Source organism: Emydura macquarii, unplaced genomic scaffold (genome assembly GCF_026122565.2).
Source record: "Emydura macquarii macquarii isolate MOO-44397 ecotype Brisbane River unplaced genomic scaffold, CSIRO-AGI_Emac_v2 contig_1451, whole genome shotgun sequence".
Lineage (NCBI taxonomy): Eukaryota > Metazoa > Chordata > Testudines > Chelidae > Emydura > Emydura macquarii.
In genome coordinates, this window is record NW_027131588.1 from 11,297,764 (window position 1) to 11,319,015 (window position 21,252).

Sequence of the window (21,252 nt, forward strand, 5' to 3'; positions counted from 1 at the left end):
CATTAAAAAAAAAAAAAAAAAGTGACCCTACCAAACCACCTTTACAAAGCAAGGTTAACAAGAACCGGTCAAAATAAAAGTATAAAGCACTAAGTTCTCAACGAACAAGAGTGTGTATTACAGGCATCCCAACTTATACTCGCTGGGTTAGCTGCATTTTACTTAACGTACACACGTCTTAGGAATTACTGGACATGAGAAAATTATAGTGTTTCTCCATTTTATTGCTTTTCTACCCCACTCTTCAGTTGGCAGCACAAGCTGAATGAGAAGTAGGGAAGGGACTGACTGTTCAAGTGTCATTAGCAGTGGCAGTTTGGCTTAAAGAGGGCTCAGGCAAATGAGGTCTTTGTTTAGGGTAAGAAATAATTTGGTACAAGTTTTAAAAATTGAAAAAAAAACCCCAAGCTGTTAAATACACCATTTCTTTCTGGTTTCTTACTGTTTAGATCATCAGTGCAAAGTTGTTAATTAGGAGGTACAGAACCAACCTCCCTAATCAACCACATTTTTACACTGCACAAAAATCACACACTTAATAGCAAACATCCAAAGTTAAACAACTGTTGTACAAAATTTTTTACACAGACTAAGTACACTCCACTGAATATTCAATGTAATTACAGGAGGGGTTGACACTGCCAAAGTAAAAGTCTATTACTAATGTTTTTGTGGCAGCTCCCAATTGACTATGGAAGCATCATGGAAGAGTAAGTGGCTGGATGTTTATTTTGCTGTTCTTGAAGAAATTCACCATTTTCTGCCTTTATCCTCCTTTACTTTCCAGAGCATCAGTTCCATACAAGCAGCAGCATCTTCACTAGAATCATGGCCACCAACTAAGAAGGAACAAAATATATTCACATTCAAAAAGTAAACAGCACCATTCTTCCATTAGATGATGTCCATCACAAAAATAGATACTATAGAGGAAATGAAGAGAGTCACCATTCAGAAAAGTAAATTATTCTAGAACTGACTGATGCAGAGAGACAGGCTTCACTACAGGCTAGTGAATTATAGATGGAAAAATAGAAATATACCAGACACTATTTACAAGAATCTGAGACATCTATCAGCATACTGAGTAAACAGGTATTGCATTTATAACTAATTTAGTAGCATTAGGTAGTAGAGGATGGATAAGACACAATGAAAGGAAGAGAAACAGAAGACAAAAAAAATCCCAAAAGAAAGGTGGTTTTGCAGGATATGTAAGTGACATAGCAGTAAAATGGAAAGTTGGGAGGGCATAAGTGAAGAGCAAAGCAACATAATCAGGAGTACCAAACGCTTCAGCAGTAACAGGTTTAAATATTCAGTTTTATTGATATTTCACTAAGGGCGTGTCTACACTAGAAGTGCTACAGCATAGCTGCGCCGCTGCAAAACTGCACTTTCCCATTGGCATTACTCCACCTCCATGAGTGGTGGAACCTATGTCAGCAGGAGATGCTCTCCTGCTGACATAGTGCTGATGTTGACAGCCCTTAGGTTGCTGTAATTTGTGTCACTTGGGCTGGGAGTGGGGGAGGTGTCTTTTTCACACCCCTGAGTGATAAGTTAGATCAGCTTAAGTGGTAGTGTAGACTTGGCCTAGGAAATGGAAAAACTACTGCATAAGGAGTAGCTAAATTCAAGCTAGCAGTCCCTGACCTTCAGTCAGATGTACTTATCAATGATTTTAGAAGAACAGAAGAGTTTTGGAATGTATCCTACAAAGGAAAAATGATCACGTCGGGCATTCTCCAATCCACATCCATCCAGACTGTCTCAGATACTCATTGTACAGTTCAGTTAATTTACATTTTTGAAAAAAATCCAGCTGGGAAGGTCCATAGGAATTTACTGCTTTTCCAATTAAATAGGAAATCTCTCTCTGCCCCACACAGCATAAAAAGTTCAACACCTGGCTTTAGGAGTGACATACAACCTGATTGAATGTCCTACTGGGCTTCGACAATAGCTAGGGCCCCATCTAAAAACAGAAGTTTTAGAAAAGGTAAGAGGAATAGTCTGGAGTGAAATGATGCTTATTCCCCTCAAGATCAAACATTTGCAGCTCCTATTGACTTAAATAAAAGTTGTGCATGCCTGTTTTAGGACAGTTTTGTCATTTACATTTTTCCAAAAAATATGATGAATGTCCGGTGGCTGACAATAAGATTTCAGGAGGCTGTAAAAATCCATTCTTTTTCCAGTCTTCCTTGAAGCATTTAAGTCTGCAGAACTCATTTCTTATTTGTCCTTCAGAATTTGCAGGCATTACTTTCCCTCTCTTTGAGCGAATGGAGGACATTTCCATCTGGTAACAGGAGGTGGGGTGGTTGATAGGGGATGTTGTCCAAAGCAGACCGAAGTGGTTGGTGTTTAGTTTCATTAGATATGTAAGATGTATAGAGAACAGAACAATTAGCACTGAAGCTATTAAATGAGCCCCCATATAAAATAGTGGTGGTCAAAGGCATGAAATAAGCTTCAAAGTTTTTTTAAACCCAAATATGGTGCCATCACAGATACCATATAGAAAATACATCTGATATATAGAGTACAAACAAAAGGAGCTAATACCATGTAAGAATATGAAAGTTTCTTTTTGCATAGCACCTGCTCAACTCGCTGCAGTAAGTGTCGATTTCTGTTAACTGAATATTGTACTTTTGAGATACAATGGAAGAACGCTAATTTGCACTAATTAAATAAAATACAACAGTACCTGCTTTGTAATTACTATATGTTGCATAAAGGTAGTACCGTGTCATCTGCAAACAAATTCCGATCATGACATGGAGGCCTTTCAAAGGCCTTTAGTATCCTATACCAAAACATTTAAAGTTGTCTTCATCATAGGACAAGCTTCTTCCAAAGCAATATTTGAACAAACAGGAGGTCTTTAACTTCATGAATTCAGTTCTGACCATTTTCTAGCTGTTTGTATAAAAGTTTGCATTGGTTGGTTATCTATTTAAACTAGTTACATTTATTATTACTGACATTCTCAATCAGAACTACCTTCATCCATGATGTTGATACACTTAAAACTGGAGACTAAGATCTGAAAGTGAAGAACCCTTGTAAATGCATCCACTTACTTAATTCATATATATTATGTTGCTTAATTAGAAGTACATTTCTTTAAAATGTATGTTCTAGGAAGGCTTGCAATGAGTTTAGCTATATGGAAAGTAAGAATGATAATACAGCTGTTCACTAACAGTGTTTCCCCCCCACCCAAAAAAAAAAAAATACACTGGAGAAGATATTTAAAGTTTCAGTTTTTAAAAAAGTTTGATTTAAATCCAAAACTTAACCGATTTCATTGAAATTTCCTAGAAGTTCAACCATCACTCACAGCTTGTGTCCTGCCAGTCTGGGAAAGATACTATTCTTCATTCTCTGAATCTCTAAGTGAAAAACTGAACCCAGCCTTAACGTAGAGATGCTATTGTACTTCTATAATTACAACGCTCTAGGACAAGGCAGTAGCCAAGCAAAGAAGATTCAAACACAGAAATTCAAAGGTACAAGTCATCTTATGTCAGATATTTGCTTTGAGAGATCAAAAGTAGAATGCTTATTTTTTAACTACTGTACTGATTAAAACGATTAAAAAGGAAGACAAATATTGTTGACTATGAAGAAAGTAATTCAGGATATGACTCACTATTTCAACAATAGCGCTGGACACCACCACTTGTTTTACAGTGCACAAAGGCATGCTAGGCACCTCATACCAGACATTTTCCTCACCCCTAAATTGCTTGCAATTTAACATTGGGCATGACAAAATAGGCATAATAGGGAGGGAGGGATTCAGATGAGGAAGGATTAAAGTAAAAGCAACAAGATCATGCCAATACTTTGGTTAATTTATGTAAAAGTTTTGATTAGCTATTACTAAAAGGAGTATTAATATTAGGTATTAATTCACATTTTGTGGGCATTGCAGAAATTTTAAGTCTCAAGGAAATTATGTCTAATAAGTTTCATAATTTAAATTTATGCAGTATGTAGAATTTAGAAGCCTGGAAATGTGTGATCACAGAGCAAGAGAAAGTTTTGAGAATACTTACCTTTACACAAATTAAATGTTTATTGAAAGGAAGCCTTCAACTAATAATGTAGACCGCCTGATCATAGACAGTTGCATATCAGAAGCCTCTTAGGCCTGGAGTTTGAGTGCAAATGCATTCAGATATAGGTTGGGTTCAAAGCTTGTATAGGTTCAAAACTTTTAGCCCAATTAGTTTAGCCAAAATTATTTGAGGGCTAATTAATTTAATATAATCCATCCATTTTTGTTGCCCTCAACTGTTATAGCAGATTAATAGAGATTCAGAATCAAACAAAATTATGTTGGTGGGAAAAAAAATGCAGATTAAGACAAATGAGATCCTTCATGGTTTATTTTTAAGAAGGCAGTCTGTTGGCTCCAGATGATACCCAAAAAATATCTTGCACCTAAAGGTTCTACTCGTTTGAAATACAGTCCAGCTGTGCAGCTCTCATGCAACGTTGCAGCTTAAAAGTTGTGCCTGCTCTTCCTTGGAATCCCTTTTTTGCCCTTTTTCCTCCCCACCACCCTTGTGTCTCATTCAATTGCATTACCATACAGCAAATAGAAGCACTCTGAAAATGAGAACTGATTGTCAGTCAAGCCAGCATTTGAAGAGGTAAATATAGAGCTACTAGTCCGAAGTACTGCAGGCAGTGTCAATTCTTTTTTCTTTTCTTTTTTTAAAGACCCAAAAAAGTGTTTCTAGGAACTCGTTAAAATAGTGCTTTGAATCAGATGACTAATGTACAGCACATCTCATTTTAGTCTATAGAAGTAATTGTTGCATATATATGGTGTGTGTAGTTTTATTGATTTTTGTATTTAAAGCCCAATTGAACAATTCATTTTTATGATTTTAAAACGGAAATCCAAAGAATTTTTAAGGATGGTATTTCGTATCCTAACAAAAAACCTGATGTGTCATGTCTCTGACTAGCATATCTTAATGTGTGTTTAAAACAAGCATGTAAAATATTTATCAGCATAATGTATTAAGCTTTCCATTTTGCTTCAGACTTTTGAATCCCTCAAATTGGTTTTCCCTCTTTTAGCGCTTCTCATAGATAGCATGATTTCCTTGCTCATATGTTTCTACACATTTGATACATAAATCAATTTTGTATGAAGAATTTTATTTAAAAAACCTAAAGTCACTGTTAGAACTTTTGATTCTAGGATAGAAAAATATTTAAAAATTACTGAATATTGTACTTGAAAAATTGGACAAAGTAAACCTCCAAAATGACTGACATGGGGAATAGGTGAAAATGGCTGAAGCACAGGTACACAAGTTGTACTTTGAAAGTTAATTTTGCTTTGAGAGGTATTACCCACTTTAATCATGGGAGAGAAAATGGAAAGGAGTTTCAAAAGTAAATAAAATGTTCAAGTGCAACCGATATAAGATGCTATCTTATACAAGATTCCAAATCTTAATTTGTGAAATTCAGAATGTCATTCCCACAAAGAAAAATGATAGTTGGCAGGTTTAAGGTTGACAATTTTGCCTTAAATACTTCCACATCTACATTTACAGTATTTTCTATACTATAATGAACACTGCAAATACTGAGGTAACTTCATCTAAGACAAAATTAGCAAGTATTTTTAAGGGCAACAACTGTACTATTAGATTGGTTGTTTCTTGGTATTTTTCCTTTTAGTATGCAAATCACCAATGGCTTATACAGAAACTAAAATAGGCTCCTACCATCATCTTGAATAATTCGTCTGAGGTAATCAGCCATTAGATTTCTAAGTGCTCTTTTATGGGGCAAGCCTAGCCGATGAGGAAACACAACTGCTGTGTCCACAACAGTGTTATGAATTAGCTGTTAAAAAAAAAAAAATAGCAGTGGTCTGTGTTAAGTACATCGGTGATCACCAGTCCAGTTATATTTTTCCTTTAATAAAATAAAACTGTTCTTAAAAATTCTCTGTTAAAGCACTATCACTGTCTTCTTTAAATCCCTTCTTATAACTCACTTCCTTCACTACACCCTTAAACTGGTTTCATGCTTGATCTCTTCATACTAGCTCTGTTCTGTGTTTCATCTGGTCTGTATTAGACTGTAAACACTTAGGGTCAGGGACTGTCTTTATATGTTCTGCAAAGTGTTACGTACGTTACTTCCACAATCTAGATATTTGTTAATTTGAGGTAAAGTCAACACTATCAATTCGTTTTTTAGGCCACAAGCTAATATTATGCCACTTTTTATTCTTGCCAGAAAATTGTATTAAAAGCACTCTGACAAGTTCATATAGTAATAGGAAAATATTCATGATTTTAGCTTCTGAATATTAATCAATGGCAGTGACTTCCTACTAGGATTGCCAAATGCTTATTCCTTTTATAACCCAGTCCTCATATACTGATAAGTTTTACACTTGGCTGAAATCTTCCATTGATTACTAGTGCCTTTGACAGGTTTAAAAATAACTAGTTTCAGTCTAATAAAGTTTGACTATTAGAAATCTGAGTACTGATTATGTGCAGCAAGAAGCTGTGTTTAACAATGCTTGCTTCAGCAGTGATTCAGTACAAATATATGCACAATTAGTTAAGTATGAACCAACTTTTAATGCAATTATAAGCAGTTGGCGGATTTATTGGAGCTTATGCTCAAAAGGTAAATAGTGGCAGATTCCCACCCCCCATTTAATAACAAGGAAAATAAAATGCAAGACTGATGTGAAACTGCATAGTTAAAAAATACTAAAAAAGGTCAAATGGAAAAGTGAAATTTTCAGTGAAGTTTGCTTGCTTGTGTCATATCTATGTATTGATAACTTTTTATATTCTTTATCTAAGTGTGAAATTAATAGCTTTCATATCACTGTCATAATATATATGATGAACCATAACAGGTGTAATGCTGAAGAATTAATCTGCCAAAATCTTTATTTCCTATTTCATTAATTTAACTGTGTACCATTAAATGCTACAATATGTTTAGTTCTATTCTAAAGATATTCTTCTGAAGACCAGTTGCTTTGAAGTTAAAAAGTTAGCGACAGAACTGGTTTAAAAAAAAAATCTTATAGAAACTTCATAGAACTAATGCTTAAATGTTTTACCTTAAGAGCAAATAAATCATTTTCTAAGCTGTGTCCAATTAAAATAGTATTTGCACTGAACAAATTTAGCAATATTGCCTGCACATCACGAATAGATGATGTTGTATTCTTCAAGTCCTCTTCTGTCACTCCAGAAAATCTAAAATAGATTTAAAACAGCTTCAGTAAGTGAGAAATATACCAAGTGAACAGTGGGAAGAGGTGGTCGCTGGGAACCTATTTGTAGTATTTAAATTAACTCGACAGCTTTGGCAACATAGAACACTAAACTCAGACAGACGACCAATTTTTATTCCTTTCTCCAGGGTAGGTGCCAGGAGAACTAGGTTACTGGCTTTGGTCCACTTCCAGAAAAACTATTGTGGACTGCTGGATGCAGCATGTCCACATAAGCCTGGAGTGAAGGAGAATTTGGGGTATTGCAAGGAAACAGGACACACTATCAATTAAGACTGAGGCACTATAGATAGAGGCAAGAACCACAGACTGGGCATTTTCCTCCTCCTCTTTGATAATGAATCAGAGCAGATAAAAAGCAAAAAGCCTCTAAAAATGTTGCCTTGCCTTAAGACATTTGCTGCTACTTCAGCAAAGACAGAAATGAAGACTTCGCAACCAAATGCATTAAGATCCTGAAGAGGATGGAGCCAAAAAACTTTTGCATCCAGGATGGATACCTCTTGCCTGACTGAGAGGCAGACAGGACATACACAAAGTCTGCATTAATAGCAGCCACTTCATCAAATCTTACTTTAGTATCTTTTAAAGTTTTCTGTTATTTAAAGTTGTGATGCTTCAGACAGGGATCAAACACCAACATCTGTAGATATTTAAGTAAAATCACAAACTCACCATTTGGGGAGAAACAGGGAAAATTTACATATTGTAAATCAGAGGTTTTTGTTTAACTTAAAGGGGGTAGCCAATCTGTTTGGATTCCAAATTTACTTCCAATAAGTAGAAGAAACAGCTTTTGAAAAATATATACTGAACTTCAGAATTCAGTTATTAAATTAAAGTCAACAATTTATGAATTAAGGCACTATTATTTCAAAATGTTAGTTTTTTTTAAAACGATATGCATACCTAGAATTATAGTCTATGATTTCATTATCTGGTTTAACAAATGTATCATAGGCAACCTGTAGGTTGGAATCAACCACTGTCACTCTAGTAAGTTCCAGACCTTGCGTTGTGTAACACTAAAAGAAAAACAAAACAAGTGTTAAATGAGAATTTAGAATAGGTCATCTCTGTACCTTTTGCTCTTTACACAAGATATGTAACATGAAGGAACCACAGGTATTTTGTGATTCAAATAATCATGTTTACTAACAATATACAACATGCAGGGCCTAGCTATATATTTCACACACACTCACTCACTCTACTGCTTGTCAAGGTTCTGGTGGCTTATGAAATGGATGACAGTGAGGGCCACCAGAGGTGCACACAAAATTTAAATTTTAAAAACCAATCCTATATATTACAAATCACCATTAAGTTTTTCAAAAGTAAAAGCAGAATATCTAAATGAAATCAATTTCAATTATCCCTAGGAAAGCTGTACAATTTTGCTGTTCCAGGACAAAATGTTGAACTAGTAATAAGACAAACTGAAGTTCCACAGAGGAACTACTGTCCAAGTTTTCAGTAGTGATGAGTACCCACAACACCAAGTGAAGTCAATCGGAGCTGTAGGTTTAGGGTGCCTTTGAAAAATCAAATCATGTTTTCCTCTGTTTGAGCCCCTATTGGTAGGTATGACCTCAGTTGTGGTACATGCAGACTTGCCTTTATAGTGCTATTCATCAAGTTACCTACTCTTTCCTGTAGCCACACTTAAGGATAGTTTGGTTTCCCTTCCAAAAAAACCAACAGATTGCCTCAACAGTTAAGTTTGTCTATACTGATTCCATCTCAATCTTTCCTTAAGAAACCAGCAATCTCTGAATGTCTTAAAAGTAGTCAAGTTTTACTTAGCTAATACTAAATAGCCTCCAATTCTGTATCATCCATTGTAGACAGAATGCATCTAGCTCAGCCTAAATCTTAATAAAACCCATTCCACCACTTTTTATTCCTAAAACAGAATTATACACAGTATTTCCTATGAAGCAACATTCAAAAGTAGCTGACAAATGTTTGGTTTGAGTTGAACATTTCAAGAAGCTTAAAGTTAACCATACCATCTCACAGTCGAGTGCAAACACACCAGGATTTCCATCAGCTGGAGTTAGTTTGATAAATGTCTTCATGAAGCCTTCCAGGTTCTCCTTTTGGCCATCATGGACATGGAGCTGTGAAATTTCCATTAGCATTAAAGTGTGATTGATAAGTTTCTTAGGGTATGTCTGTAGCTATGCCAGCATAACCACATAGTATGGACACAATCTATGCTGATGGAAGGGTTTTTCTCCACCTTTTCCCCACCCAAAAGGTGGGTGGATCAAGGGAAATATTTTTCCATCAACCTAGCTCCACCTACACTGGGTGGTTAAGTCAGCATAGCTGTGTCTTTCATGAATGTGGATTTTTCACACTTCTGAGTGATGTAGGTCTGTCAACCTAAATTTTAAGTGCAGACCAGCTGTTATCCAAATTGCTGAGAGTGTAAATTATCTTTGATACAGACTAACTAGAGTTAAACAGAAGAGCCTTTTTTAAAAATATATATATATATTCTCCACCCAACCTACTAAATGTTAGTCTAGAAACCCAAGTTTCTGTAAAGATAGAGGTTCATAAACTGTAGTCTATGACAAATGGTGGGCCATGGGAAACTGGCTGGTCACAAGGAGCTGGCTCTCTTCTTTTCAGGAGAGAGAAATGAATGGAATAGAAGGACACATAAAAAGAAGCAAAATCAGATGTGATTCTTTTTGGAAAAACGATCCTAATTGTTATATTAGAAATAGCTGAAGCAACACAATTACCTTCCAATTACATTTCCATGAAATTACTATAGTTGCCACAGGACTATTTTGTGATAAGTATACAGCCTCTGCTATCAGGAGCAGAAAGGAAAGGGGATCCTTAAGACACTCTCTCTTAAGATGTGATTCATACTGTGAAAAAGTTTGAAAAGCCATGCTATAACATGTTCCTACCTTTGCAACCTGGCATCCAGGAGACCCAACTACTCCTTCACAACAGCTATACCGTGTTTCCAAGCCACCAGGAACTGCCATAACAGTTAAAGAAAAATTCAAAAAGCTGTCACACAGCTGAAATAATTCAATACTTGTTTGAAACAATCTTATTTTTCCACCTGTCACCTCACAAAGAATAAAGTAAAGTTTCATTTTGGTTTCTTTTCTACTTTGAGTGAATGTAAAATTTCTTTAGTAACATGAAGTTAACTATGCCAGAAGTTAACCCCATTTTCTCAACTCATGTAGACTTCCCAGGGTCATGCTTGGGCTGAGGCTAGAAGATTTAGTAAATGGTTACCTCTAGTTTTGAGTATAAGCTATATGTTTATTACATACAAAATAACCTACATTAAGTAACATTTGTATAGGTTGCAAAGACAAGGACTCAAAACTTAGAAACTGCCAAAAGTTGGGTTGCTTATGAAGTCTTAATTCTGTCCCCCTGAATGTCTGTATTACAGTATCTAAATTCTGGCAGTTCCTAACTTTTGAATGTTTGATAATGCAACCTAAATAATGTTTTTTAATTTTTGTGTTATTTGTTGGGTATTTTTAAATAAAAATGTAAAAACAAATGATATTCTGTGCAACTCTAACAAGCCCTCTTGAGTTTGAATCCTGAACCTTGGGCATTGCAGCACAGATTGCACTACAGGATTATCCACATTAGCTGGCAGCAGAATATGGAGGAAATAGGCCACCTGCTGTATCTTGGACATAGCCTGAGAAAGGCCTGGCCCAGCCCGGCCCTTCCTCCTTCTACATCAGGAAGAAACAGGAGCTCCCCTTCCTCCTCATGTGGTGCCCCCAATGGGGGAAATGATGAAACAGTGGGGCAGCTTGCTGGTCTGGGAAAGGGGAGTCCCATAATGCAAGTGACCAAAATTAAAGTGATTTTCAGAAGTTTCTCAGTCAAAACTGAACAGAATTTCATGAGGCCAAGAAAAGGCACTTGACTCCAGGGCTTTTTCCCTGCTGAATTTCAAATGCCTGCTACAAACAATGGAGAACGTTAGAGCTTCTCAAAAGAAATCAAAAGGATCTTTTAAAACTGACAACACTGCTTTCTCCAAGCAAGGGACATGTTTTAATGCAGCTGTATTAGACTCCATGACGGTGTGTCTATGTCAGTAGATCCAAGGCTTCTTCCATATGGAAATCTGATATGTTGCTAGGTATCCACAATCCCAGGGCATAGCAGATATTTCTAGTTTTAGCTGTATCCCAGTCCAAAAACACTTCAAGGTTGTAAACAAGATCATAATATGAAACATTAGCAATTAAAAAGTTCCTTTTTAAATGACTTTTGATAGTGGCTTACATCAAGATTGAACATCAGCTATCCTTACCTTTTTGTCTTAGTACTCTACCAGAATGGTAGTTGCATTCTTCTTTACGAATGTGCTTTCCTGAAGCAGTAACAGTGTATATTTCTCCACATCTACAGCACACTCTTTTGGAAGCTGAAATAAATGCGATAGTTCAACGACTAATTAAAATTCAGCCTTAAAAAAATATATTCTACTTACCAGCTTACCCATCACAAAAGGTTTACTCACTCTAGACAAGTGAAACAATATTAGATCTCCTTCCTTTTCAATTATCAGGGTAAGGGATAGCTAGACAAGTAGTTACTATGGCTAAGTCAATACATTTTTATGACAGGTTTTCCGAGGCCAGTTAAGTTATGACAAAAAAACATTTTAACACTAAAATAATATGATTTTCTGTGGCATAATTCAGATATATGCATCAGTTATAAGAATTTAAAAGTTTATTCTCAACTAAAAAGGCTTCTCTTAAAACTCAAATTATTGGAATATCATCTTTCATTAATCCAAAAATTTAAGCCAAAGACTCTCGAAAGTTACTGTGCATATAATATGCAATTTTGGGCAAGAATTTCACTCATGAGTAGTTCTACTGAAGTTAATGGAATTATTTGAGAGTGAAATCTAAAACAATTTTGTATCTGTTTGTAGCAATCAGGGCCCAAGTAGTTACATAACACTACTGTACACAATTTCCATACAATATATACCGGATACCAAAAAAAATCAAGTTTAAGAGAAAGTAATTTTTTTAAAATTCTTTTTCCATATCTACTGTTATGGATATACATTTACAAATTTTGGTCTCATTTACTTACCATCAGATACAGCTGTTTTTGTAATGCCAGTACCTAATATAGCACTGCCAGGTTTTTCAGGATTTGGTTGAGGGTAGCCATTCTCATTCAATTGATCCTCAGTCAGAATATAGTCTTTTAGAAGTCTATAGAGAACAACTCCTGTAAAATCTAATAAAAAGTGTTTAAAGATGGGTTAGAGCAGGTTGTACAATGAATTTCAAAACAAACATGATTTGGACATCTTAGATGCACATTTAAGCTTTTGCTTCAGTTATACTGAATCATTTTACAATTGAAGTTTATCTGATCACTCTTGGAAGTTACCTACCTGTCCTGTTTCTTGATAGCAACCAAAATTAACAAAAACAAAGCCCTACTTACAGAGTAAAATATTAAAACAACTTCAAACAAGTTACAGCTTAAAGCTGACAAATGGTTGCAAAAATGTAACTAAAAAGCATTCTAGCTTCATGCAGAAATTCAATTCTTTGTCTTTTTAAAGAGAAATTAGAAACATCAAGGATTTGAAAAATAGCATCAGCATTCTGTTTTAGAAGCAGGTAACACAGTGGTCATGGGGGGCATTTTGGGTTGATATGTAAAAGCTAACAATAGGAATAAGACCAGGAAACTAGGAATGAAAATTCTTTTTCATGTTGAAATAAGTTGCTCTAGTTTATATATAAATGGGGGAATTTATACATTTTAGGTAAGAACTATCAGATTGTTTTACCATTCTTTTCTTCTGATTTTCTAGATCCAGTTGCATTGGTACATCTGCCGCCACAAGATTGCCCTAAATACAGAAAAACATTTTAAAATGTTTTTTTAAATGCATCTCCCAAACTTCAGATTTCCTGCAATAGTTACCATGAAAGTATTTTTTAAGAGTTAAAATATTGTATATCATTGGTAACTTTTTAGAAGCACGTTTACACCAATATAATTTAAATAAAATTATCACTAACATGAGGCAAAATAGAATGATCTTTATCTTTGTCAGAACATCACTCCTTCCTCCCTCCCCGTCCCTCTATATAATTTCTTACCCTTTGGAGAGAGATTACCATGATCCCTCAGCTTTTTAAGGGTGTTCACAGCTATGTTCAGATACATATTTTTACTTCCACAACGATCATAAATGGCTTTTTCTTCTACCAATGCCTATATTTAAAAGAGTAAGACCAAATTTAAGGGCATATAACTTAATGTATATTTAACAAAGAGCTTTGTTATTCAGAGTCTAAGGTTTTGCAGTCACAGCTGAAGACAGTTTTAAGCTGTGGTATCCTAGACCTTAAGTGCTACATTGAACATATACAGTAATATTTTAGTAAGCTGGATAAAAATTTGGAAGAAATATTAACGAAAAACTCCATTTCAGGAACTAGAAAGTTAAGTCAGGCCCTTGAAAATGAACACACCTCTCAGTGAAAATAGGAGATACTTTAAATCAAATCCTAAAGATAAATTTAGAGATAGGGATTACTGGAATCTGTCCTGCAAAAAGATGAAATTGAATAATAGTTGTATAATGTTGCTATTTCTAAGTGAAACACACTGAGTGTAACATTATAGTCTGAAGATTTTTGTGCATAGAAGGAAAATCAGAGTCAAGGTTTCCTATGGAGGGAAAATGATATTTCCACTCCACTTTTTTAAAACCTAAGCAGTAAAATCTAATCTGTCTTACTTGGGTACTTTAATGTTATGTATTTATTTTATTATTACCTGGTAGATTCTACATGTCCCATTTTAAGGCAGCTTAGGGTTGACACTTGGGATCAGATATAAGCAATACCATAGGCATCCCAGCAGAAGTCAGTAACTGCTATAACATTTTTAGGGCTAGGAAAATTTTCCCAGGTTTCTTTTCATAAAAGTGTAGTGGGAGAAGCTGAAGGACATCAAGCAGTTTGACTGAAGAGGAAAAAAAATACTGGAGCTGATAAGGAAGGTTGTAGATTGAACCTGCTGCAGTGAACCTAGCTTTCTATTTTGGAGAACACCTGACAGCAAGAATTTGTTCCTTTCTCTGAGGCAACAGATACTTCCTCTCTTTGGTTTTACATGTGGCAAATTGAGGGGGATAAGTAAGAGATCGAGGGTAGGAAAATAACAGATTAAAACAGTTTAGGAACAAAGAAAAGATTAGGAGAATGTGGAGCACAGAAGCAAGGAAAAACTGAAAACAATGAGGAAATCTGGAGAGAACAAATACTGGGAAGACACTGAAGCGGAAAGAGGAAATATTTATTAAACAGTAAAGAAATACTATACCTTAGAAATGTACAGTGAAAGACAGAAAATACATCAAGGTATATAGTAGTGTAAAAGGAATACAGTGAAGGAAGAAAACAAGGAAACAGCAAGTTATTTTATTTTTAAGAGCAACATCAAGATGTTACAATATATGTCTTCATTAGAAATGTAATTACAGGCATTTAACTGGGCCCTAGAAGAATGGTTTCACAGAAGGCCCTCAAATTTGCAGTAATCAAGACATTTGGATCACACAAAAAAATGTTGCCCAGCCGGCTAGTGCCTGCGAGCCATCTCTGGTGTGAATTTTAATGTATTTACTTCATGTGGTGTGGACAGTATAATAGCATCTGAAGGGAAAACAATCACCTATACCATTGTGGCTGCTTTCTGAGTGAGGATTGTTACCAAACATGTGACTACAAACCCGAATGTCACTAAGGTTTTAACATCTTCTCCAGGGAGCCTCACTTATTTAAAAAAAACAAAAAACGCTGACATATTTTAAAAGGAAACTGTTTTACTTTAGGATAGCTTCCAAGCATTTCAACATTTTAACCTGTTAAGATAAACTTTTATACTTGGACAAACATGGGAGAGGTGGATGGAGTAAGAAGAGAAAAACCAAGTAAATTACTAGTTTTTGTCTGCTAATGATGAAGTTATTTTCAAATGGCTTATACATATACTAGATTTTAATGGATCTTTTCTCACCATTCTTTAACATTATTCCCTAACCATATATAGCAATCAACGTGTTTGTTTACTTACACTTTAAAAGTATTATACATCTTTAAAGTTCCTCTTCATAACTAATACAAACCTTATCAAAAGCTTCATTTACTGTTCTACAAACTTTCAAGTATTCTTCAACAAAAAAGTTCACATATCGTTGTCTCATGTCATGTGGAACTTTGGATCCAGATTCTGGAACTACAGAAGGCCTTCTCCGACTAGAAACCTTAGCAAGTACATTTAATATTTAGTTCACATGTTATATAATAAGGAGCTGAATAATATAAATAAGTCAATTTTTACTCAAACTAAAAAAGAAATAATTTAGTCCTGAATTACATATAGAAATTTTCAGCTAAAAATAGTTTGGAAAAAGGTCAAGAGCAACCAAAAAAGTCAGTTAGAATGTTAGATAGAATACAATGTTAACCTCAGGAAGATTTACTAGTTCCAGCTGTGATCTGATAGTCAACAATTTCTATTTTTGGTCTGTATCTAAATATTTTTCATTCTGAATGCCGACTGAAGTCACACAGGAGTTAATTATTTTGATACAATCTATGAGCTTTATCATTTAGAACAAAACAGTTTGATTTAATTAGATGCAAGATTTCTCAAGGCTTGCAATAATATAATTTAAATTTTTGTTTAATAAGTTGAGGGTAAACCCATCAAATCCAGAAGTCTAGTGTGATACCATCCTCTATTTTAAAATGTCATTCAAAGTAGATCCAAACAGGGTCTCTATTAAGCAAGCTGTTGTTTTTAAACACAATCTTAGTCAAACTTATTCTCACAGAAAGGATGGCTTTTATGTATTGATACTGAATGATCATCAGCATCTAAATGATATTCACCAATATCTAGGAGTACATAAATGACAAAAAGGGTACTCTCCTCACCCTCTAATTTTGTCAGTTTCTTTCTAGAGAATGTTTTAGCCACAGTGCCTTCCAGAAGAGTAGTTTTGAGAAAGATCAAAAAAGCAAATATATGAGAACCAAGCGTAAACAATCTGATACTTGACAGACTATCATTCAATTGTAAATGAACTCTGTCTTTAAAACTTTCAAAAATATTGATTAAAATCTATTTCAAACTGCTTCAGCAACATTGCAGAAGCAATCTAGTCAGTTATTTTAATAAAAAATTGTGTTTAATAGACGCAGCTGACAAAAAATGCTATTACTGTACTGATTTACTCACTCTGGTTTAGGGTTTTTTTTAAACCTTAAACTCAATTAGATTATTGAAGTTCTGCTTGATGTGTAGATTTTACCAAGTCTATTCTGAAGTTTAGAGCTTTAAAGTAGACTCCCATAAAAATTGTACTCTCTCCCAAAATCTTTTATGCCTTCTGCCAATAAACCAAGATTAGAGGAATCTTGGTCTGAAAGCAAGCAAGACCTATGGTACTCTACACATGATCTGACTGCTTAAGATAACAGAGCACTTCTGTGTTAATGCACTACAAGCCCACGGCAACCAAGCATTACTACTTGGACTTACGTTTAAAAGGTTTTATAAAAACTCTTAACTTATGCTTTGCAGGAAAGAGAAAAAAATGTATTAACTAAAGCCAAAGAAGCATTCCCCTTTAGATTTTGTCTGCTCTTGTACAAGAGAGAAATATTTTATGCCAACAAACCTATGATGCATTACCTTCTAGAATTTAAAGAATCACAATATGTCACAATATCATATGGACAAATAATTTTACCTGCATTTGCCTTTATTGACTCTAGCCAGTACAAGTAGGAAAAATCTATAAGAAACAATTTTAACTGTAGTTTTATTTGGCCTGACTAGACAAAGTAAAGCTAACTGATGATGTTACTGTGCTCATGGCTTAAGGTTGATGAAAAGCTCTGCCATGGCAGGCGTTAGATGATAATATTACTGTTTGACAAGTTTAGTGTGCAATTCAATTGCTGCATTGTTAATAGTGAGATTTTATTTTTTGGACGAGCTGTTACCAGCAGGACACTTTGCTCTCTGCCTTAATCTCTAACTAGTAAATTCTTGGGACAGCATTTGCTCCCTGAAACCTACCATTGGTGATTTGGCTGAGATTCCTGAAAGGAAGGATGCCTGCATGCTATCTGACCACCTCTGTTCAAGGTCTGCTATATATAGTGTAAGTAAAACATGTAACAATAAGAAAATACCCAGACTCCTCATCATTGCTCTCTCTTCCCATAGGAAACTGACCTGCAATCCCCAATGTCTGCTATTTCTCAACAGAAGGGTGATAGTTATGAGGAGGCCGGAGAGTGAGCTACAGCTCTGCTAGTATACCAATACTACTCAAATGTGGGCACTTGTAACCACACAGACCACCACCAATTGTTAGTATTATTAAATGGACTTGAAAGCAGTACTTACTGTATGATGTAATTATGAAATAATCAGAAAAAAGTTTACATTTAATATTTGCATATCCCGCAGTTCTCAGTAAGCAAGCCTCCGTATAAAACCAACAAGAGTTTTCCTGATAACTGCAGAATCTGGACATACATGTGCATGTACATTTTACTACTACAGTAGTACCTTAATAGGCATGGGAGCAATCCTTTTCACTGAAATATTAGAAGGTCTGCATGGCATTGCTGTTACAGCATTTCCTTGAAGGAACAGATTCAGTTGACCACTGCTGGTTGCAACAGGTTGAACTTCAAGCAAATTTAAACATACTGAAATAACAGAAGGTAGTTAATTACATGTAATTTTTTGTTAAGAATGAAATTTTACCACTCAGACTCTAAGGTCAGAAGGGACCAATATGATAATCTAGTCTGACCTCCTGCACAATGCAGGCCACAGAACCTCACCCACCCACTCCTGTAATAAACCTCTAAGCTACAATTGAGTTAAATCCCCTTTCACCAAATGGGACACAAATACTTTACAATTGTACTTCAGTAACAAAATTCAAAGTTAGCCCTGAACTTTTGGAGGATAGTTAGAGACTCCAAAAAAGTTCACTAGTAACTTCACTTTTGCTAATCTACTTTATGTAGAAGACACATTACAGTGATGGGTTGCAGGATAGTAAAATAAAATACTCATTCAGGTAAACGTATATGAACATTTCAGTTGAGTTCTCAAAGTACTTTACCAACATAAGGCCAGAACACACCTGTGAAGTATGCAAGAAAAATCTAACTTCAAAAATGGGAACCACAAAAAAAGTAAATAAGCAACAAAGTTTAGAAATAGGACACATGATTATAGCTAGTCTCCTAAGTAGATCTACTTGGCACTAATTTCTACCACACTGCTGTAGGAGACAAAGTGAGAAGACATTTATGCAGCATGAGAAACACTTATGTTCTAAATTACATGCACTCATTTGAAAAGAATGAGCTGAAAAGCCAAGCTTGTACAACAGAAAAGCCTTCAGGCTATATATAAAGATAAAATACTAAATTAATCTCTAGTGTAATACTTGACATCAATGAAGTTACTACATGTAATATTTTGGTCCAAAGTCCTTATTACTAAATACCTAGGATCACGGTAGCTGAAAAATTAGAGGAAAAAATTATATATTTTTTTCCAATTTGAGAACACTGAATACATAGTCAATTTCCCTTGTTTCTGTGGGTCTTTCATATAGCAAAGGAAGTATTTTAAAAAACATAACATTGTAATAGCACAACAATTGAGTACTCATTCTTTTAAAAATTAAGTAACTAGACTTAAGGTGGTATACTTTTAAAATTAAAATAGTGCCATGACAATTTTAATGTCAGCATGAAAAATAGAAAGATCCAAATGCTAAGTTTTTGGTATTTTCTTTCCTGAAAGCCTTCCTAGAGTGTGAAAGCAAACGCATAAAGTTAGGAAAGGAAGACAAGGGATTGCCATACTTTAGGGCTTATGAGAAATCCCACATACTTGACAGTAACTTGAAACAATTTCAGAGTTTGAAATTGTTTCTTTCCCACCCCCAGAAACAGCCTCCAAACATTTGAGAGAGAACCTCACTCCAACTCAAATACAAAACCAATTGCATTAATGTAAACTGACATTAAAATGTTGAATCAACCAGGATATTTACAATAATAAAATGAATTAAGGGTTCACTCAGGCATCCAAAATGTTTAACACACAAATCTGGAACAAAACAAACTGATCAAAATATTTTAAAGTAATCTGAAGACCAAAATGTATTAAAAACCTGGTTTCTCCCACTTTGGGAAGCCTATGGTGCATTGAGTTATCTTACCCATCGGTCCTACATTTTGAATCTGAGTAGTTGACAAAACAGGTAGAGTTTTCTTCTGTCCAGCAGTTGCAGCAACAAAAGCTTGTCCACTTTTAACAGCAGCTGTTATGTGCACAGCCTGCTGCTGTGCCTGCAAGATTCTGGTATGACAAGCCTGCTGTGGAAGAGGTGCCTTAAAAGGTACAAGAATCTCTTTGTTGGTCTGTACCTATTGGGCATGAAAATTAAATATTCAACTAATTGCATATCTGTCAAAATACACAATTCACAAGCTAACAAAGTCATAGGACAATAGATTTTTGCAAGGTATTTTATGCCAGAAGACTGCATCCAAACATATGCCTCCACCATCTCTATATTCACCATCTACATTCCTTCTCAAAAAGGATTTTTTCAACAAGTCAAGCTATAGGGCCAGATCCTCAGCTAGCATAAGTCAGCAGAGATCCACTAAGGCAATGGAGCGCCACTAATTCACAGCCTACTGGGGTTCAGGCCCTATAGTTTTTAAATCCCACATTACTCACCCAAGCAACTGCAAAGTAACCTACTTGATATCAAATGCCAGTGAGGAAGAATGAGGGAAAATAGAAGTCCCTAAGATACCCAGGACTGAAACAGTAAAGGATTTTAGAAATTCAAGTCAACATTTTTCAGGCCATCTCAATACAAACTGAACGGCAGTTTTTGGAGAAGAGGTGTAACATGCCTCCTCTGTGAAAGTAAGCAGTAAGCCACAGTTTGTGTAAGTTTCCAAATCATCTTTCGATAAAGACCTATTGAGAGCATATTACCAGTAACTCAATCTGAAGGTAAAAAAAATCCCATGAAAAATAGTGGCAAAGCCCACACAAGATAGTATAAACCAACAAGGCCTCAGTCTGCAGTCATCAATATGCAAACTCTCACTGACTAAAAAATTTTAAGTTACAGGATTTGAACTTATTTGATTTTTAAAAATTATATACACAAGTGTGTATGTTTAGTACTGAGAGATGGCTCAGTTGGCCTGGGATACTTATAGCAGATGTCAAGCAGAATATCAAATTAAATGTGAAATACAATGTGTTTCATGCCTAGAAGATAAGGATAATTAATCTTTTACATATCAGTGTAATCTGAGACAAGGTATCAGTGGAGTGAGGTATATAATACATACTATTCAAGAATAAAAGTCATTAAGAGACTAGATGCTGACTCTCTGCCATACTAATTTTTACCTTATGTTTTACATTGCCTACTAAGATCCGAGCTCTGAACTTTGCTTCTCCTGGAACTGATATCACCAACATCTGAAGGCAGTTCCCCATAATGGGTATGACAACAGTATCAGGATAAATCCAGAGTCCTGTAACACACGCCTCAGCTAAAGAGTTCTAGCATAATTTAGTACTAGAAACAGGAACATCCCAAATACAATGTGGGTATAATGCCTTAATATTTTGTCATTAAAAGAAGAACCACTGTTGCAAAAGAAATGCTGAGGCATTGCTTGTTCAATATATAAAAAGGAACTTTTTTAGAAAGATCATGCACTTTGCACCAAAAAACTTTCAGGAGGAGGAGGTTCATTCATAAGTTAGAGCTCAATGAAATACAA

At 35.2% G+C, this 21,252-nt stretch overlaps 1 protein-coding gene across 2 annotated transcripts in view; it reads right to left on the reverse strand.

The window, feature by feature from the left end:
• The window catches only part of LOC137156397 (RNA exonuclease 1 homolog), a 28,911-nt gene that overhangs the window by 1,645 nt on the left and 6,014 nt on the right, over positions 1-21,252 (reverse strand). The window contains exons 4-16 of one of the 2 annotated variants that reach the window (XM_067553175.1): positions 19,653-19,860; positions 17,972-18,114; positions 15,510-15,647; positions 13,474-13,588; positions 13,158-13,220; positions 12,443-12,592; positions 11,643-11,756; positions 10,249-10,322; positions 9,328-9,438; positions 8,225-8,340; positions 7,139-7,277; positions 5,769-5,889; positions 755-839 (exon numbers count right to left, since the gene is read on the reverse strand). In XM_067553175.1, the coding sequence (XP_067409276.1) occupies positions 755-839; positions 5,769-5,889; positions 7,139-7,277; positions 8,225-8,340; positions 9,328-9,438; positions 10,249-10,322; positions 11,643-11,756; positions 12,443-12,592; positions 13,158-13,220; positions 13,474-13,588; positions 15,510-15,647; positions 17,972-18,114; positions 19,653-19,860 (1,577 nt within the window). Of the gene's footprint in view, positions 1-132; positions 840-5,768; positions 5,890-7,138; positions 7,278-8,224; positions 8,341-9,327; positions 9,439-10,248; positions 10,323-11,642; positions 11,757-12,442; positions 12,593-13,157; positions 13,221-13,473; positions 13,589-15,509; positions 15,648-17,971; positions 18,115-19,652; positions 19,861-21,252 lie in introns of those variants that run through there. The other variant, XM_067553176.1, reaches the window with a different exon arrangement.